Source organism: Helianthus annuus, chromosome 8, assembly GCF_002127325.2.
Source record: "Helianthus annuus cultivar XRQ/B chromosome 8, HanXRQr2.0-SUNRISE, whole genome shotgun sequence".
Lineage (NCBI taxonomy): Eukaryota > Viridiplantae > Streptophyta > Magnoliopsida > Asterales > Asteraceae > Helianthus > Helianthus annuus.
In genome coordinates, this window is record NC_035440.2 from 4,001,987 (window position 1) to 4,016,616 (window position 14,630).

At 38.6% G+C, this 14,630-nt stretch overlaps 2 protein-coding genes across 4 annotated transcripts; both read left to right on the plus strand.

Moving 5' to 3' along the window:
* Positions 1 to 2,695: 2,695 nt before the first annotated feature.
* On the plus strand, positions 2,696 to 9,960 carry LOC110871809 (pyruvate dehydrogenase E1 component subunit beta-1, mitochondrial). 3 transcript variants are annotated; one of them, XM_022120561.2, is made up of 14 exons: positions 2,696 to 2,837; positions 3,535 to 3,611; positions 3,695 to 3,757; positions 4,184 to 4,264; positions 4,339 to 4,365; positions 4,483 to 4,545; positions 4,647 to 4,733; positions 4,816 to 4,941; positions 5,967 to 6,100; positions 6,494 to 6,566; positions 6,655 to 6,720; positions 8,391 to 8,554; positions 9,460 to 9,574; positions 9,662 to 9,960. In XM_022120561.2, the coding sequence occupies exons 2-14, from the start codon at positions 3,558 to 3,560 to the stop codon at positions 9,728 to 9,730; spliced, it is 1,122 nt and encodes a 373-aa protein (XP_021976253.1). In that variant the 5' UTR covers positions 2,696 to 2,837; positions 3,535 to 3,557; the 3' UTR covers positions 9,731 to 9,960. The 3 variants fall into 3 exon arrangements, with proteins under 3 accessions (XP_021976253.1, XP_035832253.1, XP_021976252.1); XM_022120560.2 differs by having other exon boundaries at positions 2,707 to 2,841; XM_035976360.1 differs by lacking the exon at positions 4,647 to 4,733 and having other exon boundaries at positions 2,706 to 2,841.
* Positions 9,961 to 12,026: 2,066 nt separating this feature from the next.
* Positions 12,027 to 13,193, plus strand: LOC110869436. The gene has a single exon (XM_022118688.1). The coding sequence runs from the start codon at positions 12,027 to 12,029 to the stop codon at positions 13,191 to 13,193; it is 1,167 nt and encodes a 388-aa protein (XP_021974380.1).
* Positions 13,194 to 14,630: the final 1,437 nt, after the last annotated feature.

Below are 14,630 nucleotides of genomic sequence, written 5' to 3' on the forward strand. Positions count from 1 at the left end.
CACCATCACCGCCACAATAAGATTTGAGCAGAAGGATGCCGGCGGTGAGAAACCCTAAATCATATTTGAGTTGTTTACAGCCGTTTCTCTGAACCTTATCATCCCTGCTATGTTCTCTGAACCTTATCTCTCAAATCCACCATCACTATAATCTCTAAACACACACAAATCTTTCAACACCCTCACATACACCTCCTGCTTCACCCCTTTTCCTCTGATGAATAACTGGCCGACGACCGGCTCCCCATTTTCCGACAAACACCCATCAGCCGACACAACCCCCCACTGTTACAGAATTAAACGGCCGCCACCGCCAGATGGTGGTGGCGTGCGGCAGTGACAGTGTAAGAAGAGGGAAGGAGGCAGAGAACGAGTAACAACGGTGGTAGCCGCTGTCTGTGACAGAGAGAAAGACACAGAGAGAGAAGAAAAGACGGTGAATTCAACGACATCAAGCTCCACAATATCCAGATGATCATCTTGTTCAGTTTGTTGTTCGATTTGTTGTTCAGTTTGTTGTTCAATCGCCTCTGTTTTCGGAAACTGAAACCCTAGGTCAGTGAAAGTGGTGGAATTTGTGAGATTGAGATCCGATTGGGTTGAATTTGTGGTAACGGAGATTAGGGCGGTGGCGTTGACGATGGCGCCGGTGATCTCGGAGGAGATGGTGGACATCTGAGCGGTGGAGATGAGGGTGTTCGTGGTGAGGGAAGTGGAGAGGATGTGGCGGATGGTGGAAAGGCGTGAGTGGAGGTTGGAGAGGTTGTGGAGGGGGAGGTGGCGGTCGTCAGGTTCGGGGTCAACAGCGGTGGTAGCGGCAACAGAAAGATCCATGGGACGGTGGCGATTAGTGAATCGCGGCGGTGCCGGTGGGTCAGTTGATAGGAGTTTACTTTTCTCGATAGATACAAATAATGGTGAATGGTTGGATTAGATTCATGATTAAGAAGAAAATGTCAAACCTTGAGGACTGTGGCGGTGACGGTGGAGGGTGGAGGAGGGTGATGGTGGATGGAGGTTGAAGATGAAGTGTGGTGGTGGGGTTTTATAAATAAAAATGAAGAAGATGCCCGGATAGTCCCTATGGTTTGGCCTTTTAAGGAAAGGGTATTTTTGTCATTTCACACCCTCTTAACAGAGAAAACAAACTGAAGTTAGACCCAAGGACTATCCGGGAACAAAAAATGAAAACTTGGGGACTATTCAGGTAGTTTTAGAAAGTTGGGGACTATAGGTGAAAAAAGGCAAAACCACAGGGACTATCCGGGCATTTTTCTCTTTTGTCTGAGAATCAAACCACCACCACCACTTCATCTTCCCCACCATCTCCACATTTCACCGCTTTCAGAAACACCCCTCCCTCGCTCTCTCTCTCTAAACCACCACAATGATGATAGAAATTAAAACAAAATTACTAGATCGAACCGTAAACTTAGTTTTGTGGTCACATCGTGTATGCATATACAACAAACTTCAATAAACTATACAATTACCATGAGAAAATTCATAGTATTATGTATTTTCGTAAAGTTTTCAAGGTCACACCTAGCATTTTTACAAAGTAAATATCATAAAATCATAAGACTCAATTCATACACTAACAAGTACCTTCATCCCATCGATGAACAATCAGTCGAGCAACTTCGAATTCGTCAACTGATTAGTGATGTTAAAGGAACCGCTTTCTCTAACCAGAACCACCACCACGACAGAGCTAGCAGACGCTGACGCTGGTGGTGAGCCGAGGAAGGAACCTGTTTCATGTGCAAGTATCCTCTTCTTCACATTTCACACCCCTGCCCTGTTTTCCACATTCCAGATCTTTTTCTCCACATTCCACAACCGATGCTCTGTTTTCCAGAATCATTCAAATTCACACATCTTATTAAAAACCTATCTGTTAAATCTTATGATTATCAAAACAAATATTGAACAGTTTCCCGACGCTCTCGAAACAGATGGACGAGGTGATATGTGAGAACGAAGATGATGGCCGGTGAATGGTGAGGTGGTGTCCGGTGGTTAATGGTGATCGGAGGATGGTGGAGGTTGGTGGTGCACGGGGTAGTGGTGATTGACGGAAACCGGAGATCCACGGGGACTAAGAACTCAAAAGTTGCCGAAGAGTGACGATGATCAGAGTGACTATGGCGAAGAGGAGTCGTGGAACCGTCTCCTCGAAACCCCGAACTTGCGAACACAGTGATTGAGAGAAGTGTGATGTGGTGGTGGTGACTGGTAATAGTGAGGTTGCAGGTCGAACGATGTGGGTGAAGGATGATTCAGAGGTGATGTCGCTGGTGATTGAAGATAGTTTAGGTTGTTACAAGGATGAAGAATGAAGATGATGATTTGGGAACAAGAAAGAAGAAATGTGTGGTAGACAGTGGGTCCCACATGGTTTTTGAATTTCTTGAGTTTTATTTGTTTATTAAAATAAAGGGTATGTAGGTAATTTTACACCCACCTAACTAAGAAAATTAACCTCTATCCGTTTCAGGGACTATCCGAGAACAAAATTGCAAAAATTAGGGACTATACCTGTAATTTTAGAAAGTTAAGGACTAAAGGTGAAAAATGAGCAAATCACAAGGACTATCCAAACATTTTTCTCCTTTTTTTTTTAATCAAATCCTGAAAAATTTATACCCAGATTACCAAAAAAAAAAAAGAAAAAGAAAAAAAAAGAAAAAGAAAAGTTGGGGCATAATATTGGCGAATCTTAGAGCCGCCCTTATATACGAGCGAAGAGACAGCAGACGACATTTCTTTCTTTCTGAGCTATCATCGGCGTCGCCTCTTTCTTTCATTCTTCTCCACCCGCTGATCCGAAACTTGTATGTAAGTATCTCTATCATCTTCATTACTCACTTGTATTCACTTTCGTCATTCTATTGCTCCTTCTTCACCGTATTTGATATGTCGTAATTAGGTTTTTCACGTCACCAGTACTCGGTTGGTAGATTCATTCATTATATTCTTTAGATCTGATTTTGTAACAATCGCTTTACTACTGATAAATCATCTGTTAGCCTCATCAATTGCATATTCCAATCCATCACTTTTTGCTTGAAAACCTAAATTAAAGTTTTTTTTTTTTTTTTAATTTTATTTTGTGCCTTTTAATCTATGCAGTTAACATCAGTTATATATCGGTCTCCTGTGTCAAATATCGGTACCATATTATCGGCGATATTGACCGATATAACCGATATATAACCGATATTTGACCGATATATAACTGAGTTATTGGTGTTAAATTGCTATATATAAATTCTGCATTATATTAAAATTACCTATATCGCACCGATATCTTACTGTAATAACCTTATCTCAAATATCGGTCCTTGACTGATATCCGATATTTTACCACATTAACTGCAATGACGTCATGTGTTTGGAATTTCGGAGTTTGCTAACCACAAATATCTGTTTAGCTGTTTAGGAACAGTTAATAATACTTTTTTTTTTAATTATGTTCATATTTTTTGTTTAAACTTTTTTTTATTTGTGTTTTTGTTTTTGTTTTTGAAGATTTGGTTTGAAAGGCAGAGAATATGTTGGGGATTGTAAGGCGAAACGTTGGGGGTGCCGGAGGCTTATACTCTCAGGTAAATGAAATGATGTGGCATCTGGTTTAACAAGCAAAGTTATTGTTGGAACGAAATCGGCTTAATGTTTTATGTTTATTCAGGGCTTCGGGAGATTAAGGCCAGTAGCATCGGCCATAAGAAATTACTCGTCTGGAGGCAAAGAGGTGATTTGAGTTTTGTTTTGTATGCTTGTTTATTATCTTGAGTTTGTGTTTGTTTTCGCTACAGAACTAGCCGATAGGGTATCAGAGTTAGACCGTTGGTTAGTTAATGAGCTAAGGTAGATATGAATTGCACTTTGTGAACAAGAGTAATTCGATTAGCAAAAAAGAAATCGTTTGAGAAAAAAGTTTAGGATCATAGTTTAGATTCAATATATCGCAGACGAAATTAAAAAAAAAGTTACAAATACAGGATGTAAATGTTATTTAGCAAGTTTAAGAACCATCTGGTATAATCATATAGGGACAGATTGAAAGTCAAAGGTGTAAGGACCACTGAATCAGGAAACACGGGACCAATTGGAACGCACGTAATATTCTTCCGAAAGTTGTTTTTTTATTTATGTTTTAAGTTTATACTTCATACAGATGACAGTGCGAGACGCTTTGAACTCTGCTCTTGATGAGGAAATGGCTGCTGATCCTAATGTTTTCGTTATGGGTGAAGAGGTAAGTGTATTATATAAAAGTTCAAAGCTTCTCTATCATTTATATGATGATGCTCACCTTTTTATGGTGTGCAGGTTGGAGAATACCAAGGTGCATACAAGGTTAGAATTTCATGCTTTTCTTCATTTCCACAAAAGAAATAACTAGAGGTGGTAAAATGGGCGGGCCGACATGATATCTCTGTGTGTTTTTATCTCACTGTACATTTTTTTTGCTAGATAACCAAGGGTTTATTGGATAAATATGGACCTGAAAGGGTTCTTGATACCCCTATTACCGAGGTTCGGAAGTTATTTTATTCATTTTTACTGTTCTACTATATATATACACACACCTTTTTACAGCTTCTGTATCCGAAAATACTTATATTCATATTTTTCAGGCTGGGTTTGCCGGTATTGGAGTTGGTTCTGCATATCATGGTCTGAAGCCAGTGATAGAGTTTATGACTTTCAACTTCTCTATGCAGGTTACATCGTCTACATATTGCTAGCGTCTGTTTCAATGTATGTGTTTGATTGTTTTAACATTCTGTTGGTAATGTTTTGCAGGCGATTGACCATGTTATCAACTCTGCAGCAAAGTCAAACTACATGTCTGCTGGGCAGATTAATGTACCCATTGTATTTAGAGGACCAAATGGGCCCGCTGCCGGTGTTGGTGCTCAACATTCCCAGGTTTGTTTGTTTTTTTTTTGGACTCTTTGACTATTTTTCATGATTTCTCATATCTTCCATGTGTGGTCCTGACACGAGTAGGGCTGTAAACGAACCGAACGAACACGAACAAGACCTTGTTCGTGTTCGTTTGTTAAGAAATATATGTGTTCGCGAAGCGTTCACGAACACTTATAGAACGAGATTTTATGTTCGTGTTCGTTTGTTAAGGAAATGAACTTGTTCGTGTTTGTTTGTTAATTTTAGGAAACAAATAAAAAGAACATTGACGAACACAAATGAGCACAAAATAATGTTCATGAACACAAATGGAAACAAATGAACACAAAACAATCGGTTCATGAACAGAATATATAATACACTGACACTTATTAGATATTTAATTTGTAAGAATTTTGAAGTATTTAAATAGATATAAAAACTAAAAACACTAATGAACTATCGAACACAAACAAACACATTACCGAACGTTCAGGAACATAAACGAATGAACACGACCTCTGTTCATGTTTGTTCATTTAACTAAACGAACGAAATTTCTTGTTCGTGTTTGTTTGTTTAATAAACGAACGAACACAAACGAACTTTCCGCCGAATGGTTCCTCGAACTGTTCGTCGAACGTTTGGTTCGTTTGCAGCTCTAGACACGAGTGATATCATAAAGTTTATTCGTGTTCATTTTCTAATTTCACATTGAAGATACTAGATGGTATAGACGATGGTTTTCATGATCATCTTATAATAATAAATATCAATAATGTTTGAAGTAACATGCATCATGCATATCATAAACACTTCGGAAAATATTAGGCTTTTTGTTGAATACTGGTGTTTAGGAAGTAATTAACTAATATGTTTATCATATGTTATGAAAAAGGACATATTTTTTTGTTACCAACATTAATATTAGGTTCTTTATTCCACATCTTGCATCAAAAAGACAAAAACCGTTGTCTTTTTTTTTTGTTCTCTGAGAAATAAACATAAAGAATTATAATGCCTTTATGCTTGCATTTGCGATACAGTGTTATGGTGCGTGGTACGGGTCAGTCCCTGGTTTGAAGGTGCTGGTACCTTACTCATCCGAAGATGCTCGTGGACTTCTAAAAGCTGCAATTAGAGACCCTGATCCCGTTGTTTTTCTTGAAAATGAGTTGCTGTAAGTAAAGTAAATATTCACTTATCAGTTTAGAGGTGGCGTTTTAGACTTGTTAAATATTATAGGTAGATTCTGTTTGTTTGTTAATCTAATGGGTCAAACATGCTAAAATTAAAAAGAAAGTTAAAACGGAAGCACATCAACCGGGTCTGAACGTTCACAGTGTACTTCTAATGCACAAACCTTCTTATCGAAAAAAAATTAAATAATTATTGAAATTTGAAATAATGTAATATTTGTATCCATATTTGACATTAATTATTTATATAGATTATAGAATTTTGATTTTTTTTATTAATGTAATTTATTGCTCAACCACTGTCCATATAATTTTTTTTGTTTTTGTTTTATTATAAATTTTTAATCTTATCTTATTTATTTTATACTCGTTAGGTACGGTGAATCCTTCCCAGTTTCTGCCGAAGCTCTTGATTCGAGTTTCTGCCTTCCTATTGGAAAAGCAAAGGTTTTCACCCAAACAGAAAAAACCTTTTTTTATATTCAGTTTTGCTGTGAACATATTTGATTTGGCTCATTGCGTTTACTGATCACAGATTGAAAGAGAAGGTAAAGATATCACAATCACAGCTTTCTCTAAGATGGTTGGCTATGCTCTTAAGGTTAGTTGGTACTTAGTATAGCTATCTAAACCATGAGATATTTTTTTTTTTAATTTTTTTGTCATCTATATTAAAGGGCAAGTCTCATATGGGCAATCATGATATGGAAAAACTATTTACGTTGAAAATTGAAGTTAAATGGAGGAATATTGCTGGTTGAGATTACTTTACATATTTAATATATACCATGTAAGCTTGTTATCAAATAACAAGCTTTTTGCTGGAGGTGGGGTAAATGGTCATAATTGGTTTTCGGTTGGGTTGACGGTTCAAAACTCTTTGTTATACATTTCTTAAGATTATAATCTGTTAATTAATTAAATAGGATTACGAAAACAGTAGTATCAAAGTAACTAGTTTTTTACTGTCGCCGCGTTGCGGCGAACATCTTTTGTTGTTTAGTCTGTGTTTACATGTGTTTTGAAATCACTATAAGCGCGTTGCGCACGTAACCGCTGACAAGAATGAAAAGAAAATATAAAAAAAAACACTAAAAGATAACCAAAAGAAAATCAACCAAAAAAGTTGTATGGTAATGCTGTTGTTCGTATGAAACCTGTCGTCAGAGATGAACAAATGATACTGGGTACCAGTACAGAATTTCCGAACCAAAAGATCTTAAGTACCAATTCGGTACGACTTTTGGCGTTCCTGGTACCGGTTCGTTACCGGTATTTACCTTCATATACCGGTACCGTAACTGGTATTTTCGGTACCGACACCGATTCGATATTGGTTGGCACCGAGCTCATCCCTACCCCTGAAACTAAAAAAAGAAATCATTAAAAGTTGAAGAAAATCAACAAAAAAAGTTGCACGATACCGTTATTCGTACGGTACCCGTGATCAGGGATGAGCAAATGGTACCGGGTAGCAGCACCGGATTTCCTGAACGAAAAGATTTTCAAAATCAATTCGATACCGACTTTTGGCGTTTTCTGTACCATGCTGGTGTCGTTTTTTACCTTTATGTACCGATAACTGTACCGGTATTTTTGATACCAGTACCAGTTGACACAAGCTTATCCAACTTAAAAGTAAAGAAGATAATAAAAGTATTAAAAAACTATATATTATTATAATATTTAAAACACTATTCATTGGCTTCTATTTTTAATTCTACTATTTTTTATTTTAATTTTAATTTTTAATTTAATATATGTATAATATATGTATAATAGTATAAGTGTGTTGAAAAGAAGTGATTCAGAAGGTTTAATCATTTTTATACACTTTAGGCGACTTTTGATCCATTTTTTACGTTTTGATGACTAGTCAAAAAACGGAAATATTTCAGTGGTCCGTCTCAACCCGAAAAAGTTATTTTGGTGACCTGACCCGACAAAATCTTTCTTGATAGACATACCATAGTCACCTATTTGAGATAAAATTCTGTATTTCCTATTTTCCAATTTTTATGTTTTAAAAATTAGTTACCCATTGATAGACATACCATAGTCACCCATTTGACCTGTTTGAGATAAAATTTAACCCAATTTGACCCATTATAATTATAGGGATCGACATTCTCATCTGTATCATATGTCTCTTGGATATAGTAAATATACTTTTTAACTAGATACATGCTAGTAGCGTCTTTGGGCCGTCTATTAATTAATCTTTTTAAGTATCATTTTCTCCAAATTTGATGTAATGCTGTGCAATTCCAGGCAGCCGAAATACTTGAAAAGGATGGGATAAATGCAGAGGTTATAAATTTGCGGTCCATTCGACCACTAGATAGAGCCACAATCAATGCTTCAGTCAGAAAAACTAACCGTCTCGTCACTGTTGAGGAAGGGTTCCCTCAACATGGCATTGGTGCTGAAATCTGGTAACACCTACTTTCCAGTTTTTTATTTTCAAATAATTAGTTAGTGTGCTAAATTCAAAATAGAGTAAAGTACACGGATGGTCCCTGGGGTTTACCAATATTTTGGATTTGGTCCCTGGCTTCCCAAAAGTTACACGAATGGGCCCTGTGTTTGCGCTTTCTAACGCATTTAGTCCCCCACTTTTTCTAAAAGTACACGGATGGTTCATTGGCTCATGTGGTTTGCATTTTGTAACACATTTGGTTCCTAACTTGGACCTCCTAAAATCTTTAGATTTGATGGCTAGGGACTAAAAGCGTAACAGAGTGCAAACCACAGGACCATCTGTGTACTTTCGAATAGCTAGGAACGAAATCCAAAATTTTAGTAAACCATAGGGACCATTTGTGTACTTTTGAATAGCTAAGGACTAAATTTAAAATTTTAGTAAACCATAGGGACCATCCGTGTACTCAACTTATTAAAATGAGTTAATTACTGTTTTCGTCCCTATGGTTTGTCAAAAATCACTATTTCAGTCCATTAGTTTAAAAATTGCGATTTCAGTCCCTGTGGTTTCACTTTCGTAACCATTTCAGTCCACCTCGTAACCATTTTAGTCCCTGTACTAACAGAATAAATGGATTGAAATGGTTACGAAAGTGGAACCACAGGGACTGAAATCGTAATTTTTAAACTAGTGGACTGAAATAGTGATTTTTGACTAACCACAGGGACGAAAACAGTAATTAACTCTATTAAAATATATCAATGATTACCTTTTTTTTAACAAAACCACCAAGGACCGGAGGTTTTGTTCATTAAATTACACTTTGGGCGACCCATTGACCCGTCTTCTTGTAAGTCTACTAATTTAAGGCCAAAATTAAGAAAAAAAGGCATTAAATGAGATTCTTTGTTGCAGTGCTTCGGTCATTGAAGATAGCTTCGGTTATCTTGACGCACCAGTGGAGAGAGTTGCAGGTGCCGATGTTCCCACACCTTATGCCGCCAATCTTGAGAGAATGGCTTTTCCTCAGGTCAACTTTCTCTACAACTTCACAAGTTTCCGAATATTGGAACTCTGACTAACTATTTAGCGATTTTTTTGTAAATAATGTTTACAGATCGAGGATATTGTTCGCGCTGCGAAGAGAGCATGCTACAGGTCGGTACCTATGGCTGCAAGTGCTTGATCACGGGTATAAAGAAAGCTGACTTTTGATTTGGGATGTTTTAAGAGAGCGTCTTTCGATTTTTGAGGGGCATAAATGTCATAAGTTGGAAAAAGCTCCGTTTTTTTTTAATTTTTGTATTGTATTGTGTGAATTAACTTTATAGAATTTTCTCTTTACGTACGTACACATCAGCTCTTTTTATTCAATAAGGTTGAATGCAATGCAAGTGATAACATGTTTTGTTTTCATTTTGACATGCATTTACTTACAAAAGTGGCTTCAGTATTAAATTCCAAAATTGTGTGTAAGATTTTCTGTTCTAAAGGGGTATGGCTGGAGTCAATCTAACTGGTGTGCTTGAAATAATTTGGTTAGTTTGAGCGGTTTGAAAAGTTTTAACAATTTATAATTTGATTGTTAATAGTCTTAATGAATATGGAGATCAGAGGGATGAGGAGGAAGGTGAGATCAGAGAGGACGGAAACATCTTCGGAGTCGGCGGTTGGTGGTGGTGGGCCGGAAGTTGCTGAGCCACCGGAAGTTGTTAAGTCCCCAGTAGTTGTTCAGTCGCCGGAAGTTGAAGAGGTTCTGGCTCACCAGCAGCCTCGGGCTTTGCATGGGGAAGGTAATACGTCGTCTCATTCAGCAGATGTAGGTGGCGTGCCGTTTGAGTTTCCCACGAAAGATAATCATGAGGCGGCTGCTACTGTGCACAATCCCTTGGATAAACCTGGTGGACCCCATTGTGAACCGAATTTGGAGGCCCCACAGCATACTGGGCCTTTCAATCAGGCTGGCCCAACCCCTGGGGTTGCATTAGGGAAACGTCCTAAAGGTTTTCGCAGCCCACCATCAGCTGGGTCTACACAAGGCCCACTGAATAGAACCTGCCTTGGTAACTCTCAACACGTGTCACAACAGTTTGACCTTAACTCCCCTGTACAACCTCATCACTCCTCAACATCTGCGTCCTCTGAGGTGCCAACAACTCCTCTCAGCGAACGACCAGAAGAAGAAAGAGGTAGGCCTCGCTTGGTAGGTCATGGCGTACCACAACAATCTTTCGTTAACGGGGAGCAAGTCGAGTTTAGTTCTGGTGGTGGAGTTTCGGCCGTGGATAAGGAAGTTTTGGCTACGACACAAGTCGGAGATGTTGTCGGGATTCATTTGGAAGGTTTTGAGCAAGATACTAGGGATCTAATTGTTGGCGAAGCCGTACACAATGTTATCCAATGAATTTTCTTTCGATCAATCTTAGGGGGGTCCGGAATTCCCGGAAGATGGACTGGATTAGAAGTCTGAAGACAAGTCAAGGTATTCATTTTCTGGCCATACAGGAAACGAAATTACAGGTATCGTCTGTTTACGCGTTCAATAATTTTTGGGGAAGGTCTGCATATGAAGTTGCTACTGGAACCCGACGACTTTTCCTGTGGGGATGTTGTTAAAGGTAGATACTTTTTATGTGTTTGCGGGTACCTAATTCCATCAGGTATGCGTATGAACCTGGTTAACATATATGCGCCGAATGACATGGGTTTGTGGATGAACCTCTGGGCGGAATTGGTACAATTAAGAAACTCGGTTCAGGGTCTTTGGGTTTTCATGGGGGACTTCAACGAAGTTCGGGGACCCGATGAACGAGTGAATTCTAAATTCAATGCGTTAAACGCCGAGGTCTTTAACGATTTTATTTTAGCTTGTGCTCTTCATGAATTTCATATGGGTGGCGCACAATTTACGTATATGTCGGACCACAGTGACAAGTTAAGTAAGTTAGACAGATTCTTGGTGTGCATTGGTATTATGGAAAGATGGCCGACGGCGGCCCTATTGGCTTTGGACAGGCGTTTTGACCACCGTCCCCTCATGCTCACGACGGTTCCAATAGATTTTGGTCATGTGCCATTCAGATTTTTTAACTCCTCGTTCGAGCTACCAGGTTTTTTTTTTTTTTATTTTGTCATTGACAGGTGTAGGTCCTTTCAGTGTGTGGGGCCTGCTGCCTTAAGGTTGGCGACATAATTAAGATGGCTGAAATACAGAATCAAGGATTGGCTGGCAGTGGAAAAAAGGACAGTGAAGACTCATACAATCTGAAGAAAAAACAGGTTATTGATATAGAAATTATAGTTGAGCATAGGTCGTTAACGCAATTGGAGCTCGATATGCGGCCGGCTGGAGTGTAAAAACTTTATTCTGGAATTTGATCGGAGAAAACAATTGGATGTAAGGCAAAAGTCGAGGTCGAAGTGGGCTTTGGAAGGGGACGAAAATACAGAATTTTTCCATAGCGTGGTGAAATCTAACATTAATGATCGCCAAACGGAAAAATACGCGGGGGCGTGGGGGAGGCTGTTCAAGTTATCAAGGCAGACGTCAAGACCGGGATGATGAGGACCAAGATGGAAGTCAAAGCCGAGATGGTCAAGATCATGGGTCAAAGCAGACGAGTCAAAGAAGAACCAATGATCGCCAAACGGGAAGGAAAGATAGATCACAGGTTCAGTGTTACCGTTGTGATAAATTTGGTCACTTCGCATCAGGATGTCCGGATCGTATGAAGAAACAAGATGAAGCTAACTTAATTAAATCCGATGATTTTGATCCATCATTATTCATGATGAGATGTGATCAAGAGACGGTTTTTCTAAATGAAGAATGGGTGATTCCAAAGCGTTTCGAGACTAAACCAATGGAGAAAGACACTTGGTATCTCAACAACGGAGCATCGAATCACATGACGGGTAATCGAGCTTATTTCTTTGAACTTAATGAGCGTGTTACGGGAAAGGTGAAGTTCGGAGATGGATCTTGTATCGACATACGGGGAAAGGGATCGGTATTACTTGAAGGGAAAACGGGGAAGAAGCGTCTGTTGACCGATGTTTACTGCATACCGAGTTTGCAAAGCAATATCATAAGTCTTGGTCAAGCAACGGAAGGTGGATGCGACATTCACATGAAACGTGATTTGCTAACCATTCATGATGATACAGGAAAGCTTATGATGAAGGTGACAAGGACCGAGAACCGTCTATACAAGATCAACCTCAAGGTAGCAAGTCCCGGTACACAAGATAACATGACTGGAATAAAGAATTTTGCGGGTAGGGATCTACAAAGAGGTGAATTGGAAGACGATACGGCAAGTACGAGTCAGAATCTTCTCAAAGATCCAAGTTTAATAAAGAAGCCCAAAATTCAAAGTCCAAAAAAAATGTTCATGAATTCAAAGAAAAGGTTAAGCAAGGGATTCAAACCCAAGGAGGTACATTTAATGATCCAAGAAAGTGAGTGTTTGCTCAAGATCGCGGCCGAGTCAATGGTGGTGCGAGTTCTTTTGACCAAAGGACGGGTCATGGAGAAAGGACTAGTCGAGTACAAGGTCGCAAGAATGTTCGAGCTAGGAAGGAGCCGAAAAACACAGTTAGAGATCAAGATGTGTTCTATGAGAATCAAGACAAAGAAGACATGTTAGAGCCTACTTATTTCGAGTTGAAAATTAAGGGGGTGATTGTTGGCAGTAACTCCCGACTCATCACAAGTCAGTGATGTGAAAGGGTGACAAAGGAGTTCAAGTCACAAGTCAGTGAACTTGAAGGACCAAGTTTGACAAGTAGGTTAAATTGGTTAAGTTTCCTAATTAAATTATAATTATATTTGGTAATTGTCTTGGTCACCAAGTTAAAGTTATTTGGTAATGTCTTGGCAACCAAGTTAGGGTTAGTCTATATAAACCAAGCTAGGGTTAGGCATTATTAAGATAAGAGAGAAGAGAGACAAGACTAGAGAGAAACCAAGTTATGCTTTGAGAGTCTGTCTGTAATCAGTTTTGAGCTATTTTTTTATTAATAAGATTGAGAGTTATTCGATCTAAATTCTTTTATTCATCTTTTCTATTCGGTTTGATTATCGACCGGGACTTGAATGGATGGATATCCATACCCGGATAGATGAAGCAACTATTGACGAGAAACTTCCATTCAAGCAGCAAGGAACTGCTGATTGTGGCAGTCCACACGCGGAAATATGTAAGTGATCGATTGAAGGAGCTTGGTGCAACGGTGCTTATGAACATCAAGATCAAGGGCCTCACCCAAGCAACTCTTGGAGGACCCTTTAACCAACTAATGTATATCAATCAAGACTCATCAAACTCTATGTAAGTGAATTAACTTGAATATATATACACTTGAGATTTGATTTGCCTTCATATTAACAATGAATTCAATTGTAGGCTTAAGCAAACAACTTTGAAGCACCTTTTTGTGATTGCACCAGTCCTTGGAGCTAAAGAGGTCATCATAGGGCTATATCCCCACTAAAAAAGCAATGATTGGAACTTCTAAGCTGGCAAATTTAGTTATTGTTCATCATAGGGCACACACCTAGGTACTTTGGGTTTGCCTAGCCTTGTGTGTTTGTTTATCTAACTAGCCACAAGAGTGACTGTAGCGTCCCCATTAAGACCTTTCTTAACCGTGTCATTAGCGTGTTGCTCGTTTATGACCTGAACGTGTTCTATCCCAAAAACTAACTTAAGTTTAGCTTCGTATCGAGTCATGTCGTGTTAATTGCTATCTTTTCAAAATAAGTCAAGCTAATCTCGTTTAATATTCTAATATGGCAACTTTTTCAAACTTGATTTGTTTCGAAAGAGCAAGGCAGTTAAACCTATGTCTATATCTCCTAGTTTGTTCCTATACTGGGTTTTGGTCTTTGTGCACAAGATACTAATCACTACACTTAATAGAAAAATACAAACCATACACATGTTGTGTAAAAACTTGAATCGGACCGAGTTCAATCTTATATAGAAGCTCATTTAAAAAATGAGATCGTGCCACTTTATACGCAAAGCTAATTTACACAACGCGCATTTACATAATAAGTGTTACACACACATATACCGGAC

Coding starts and splice junctions, on each gene's coding strand:
- LOC110871809 (XM_022120561.2), top strand. CDS start 3,558: ATGTTGGGGATTGTAAGGCGAAACGTTGGGGGTGCCGGAGGCTTATAC. Junction 3,758..4,183: donor ACTCGTCTGGAGGCAAAGAG/GTGATTTGAGTT, acceptor TACTTCATACAG/ATGACAGTGCGAGACGCTTT. Junction 4,734..4,815: donor CTTTCAACTTCTCTATGCAG/GTTACATCGTCT, acceptor AATGTTTTGCAG/GCGATTGACCATGTTATCAA.
- LOC110869436 (XM_022118688.1), top strand. CDS start 12,027: ATGATCGCCAAACGGAAAAATACGCGGGGGCGTGGGGGAGGCTGTTCA.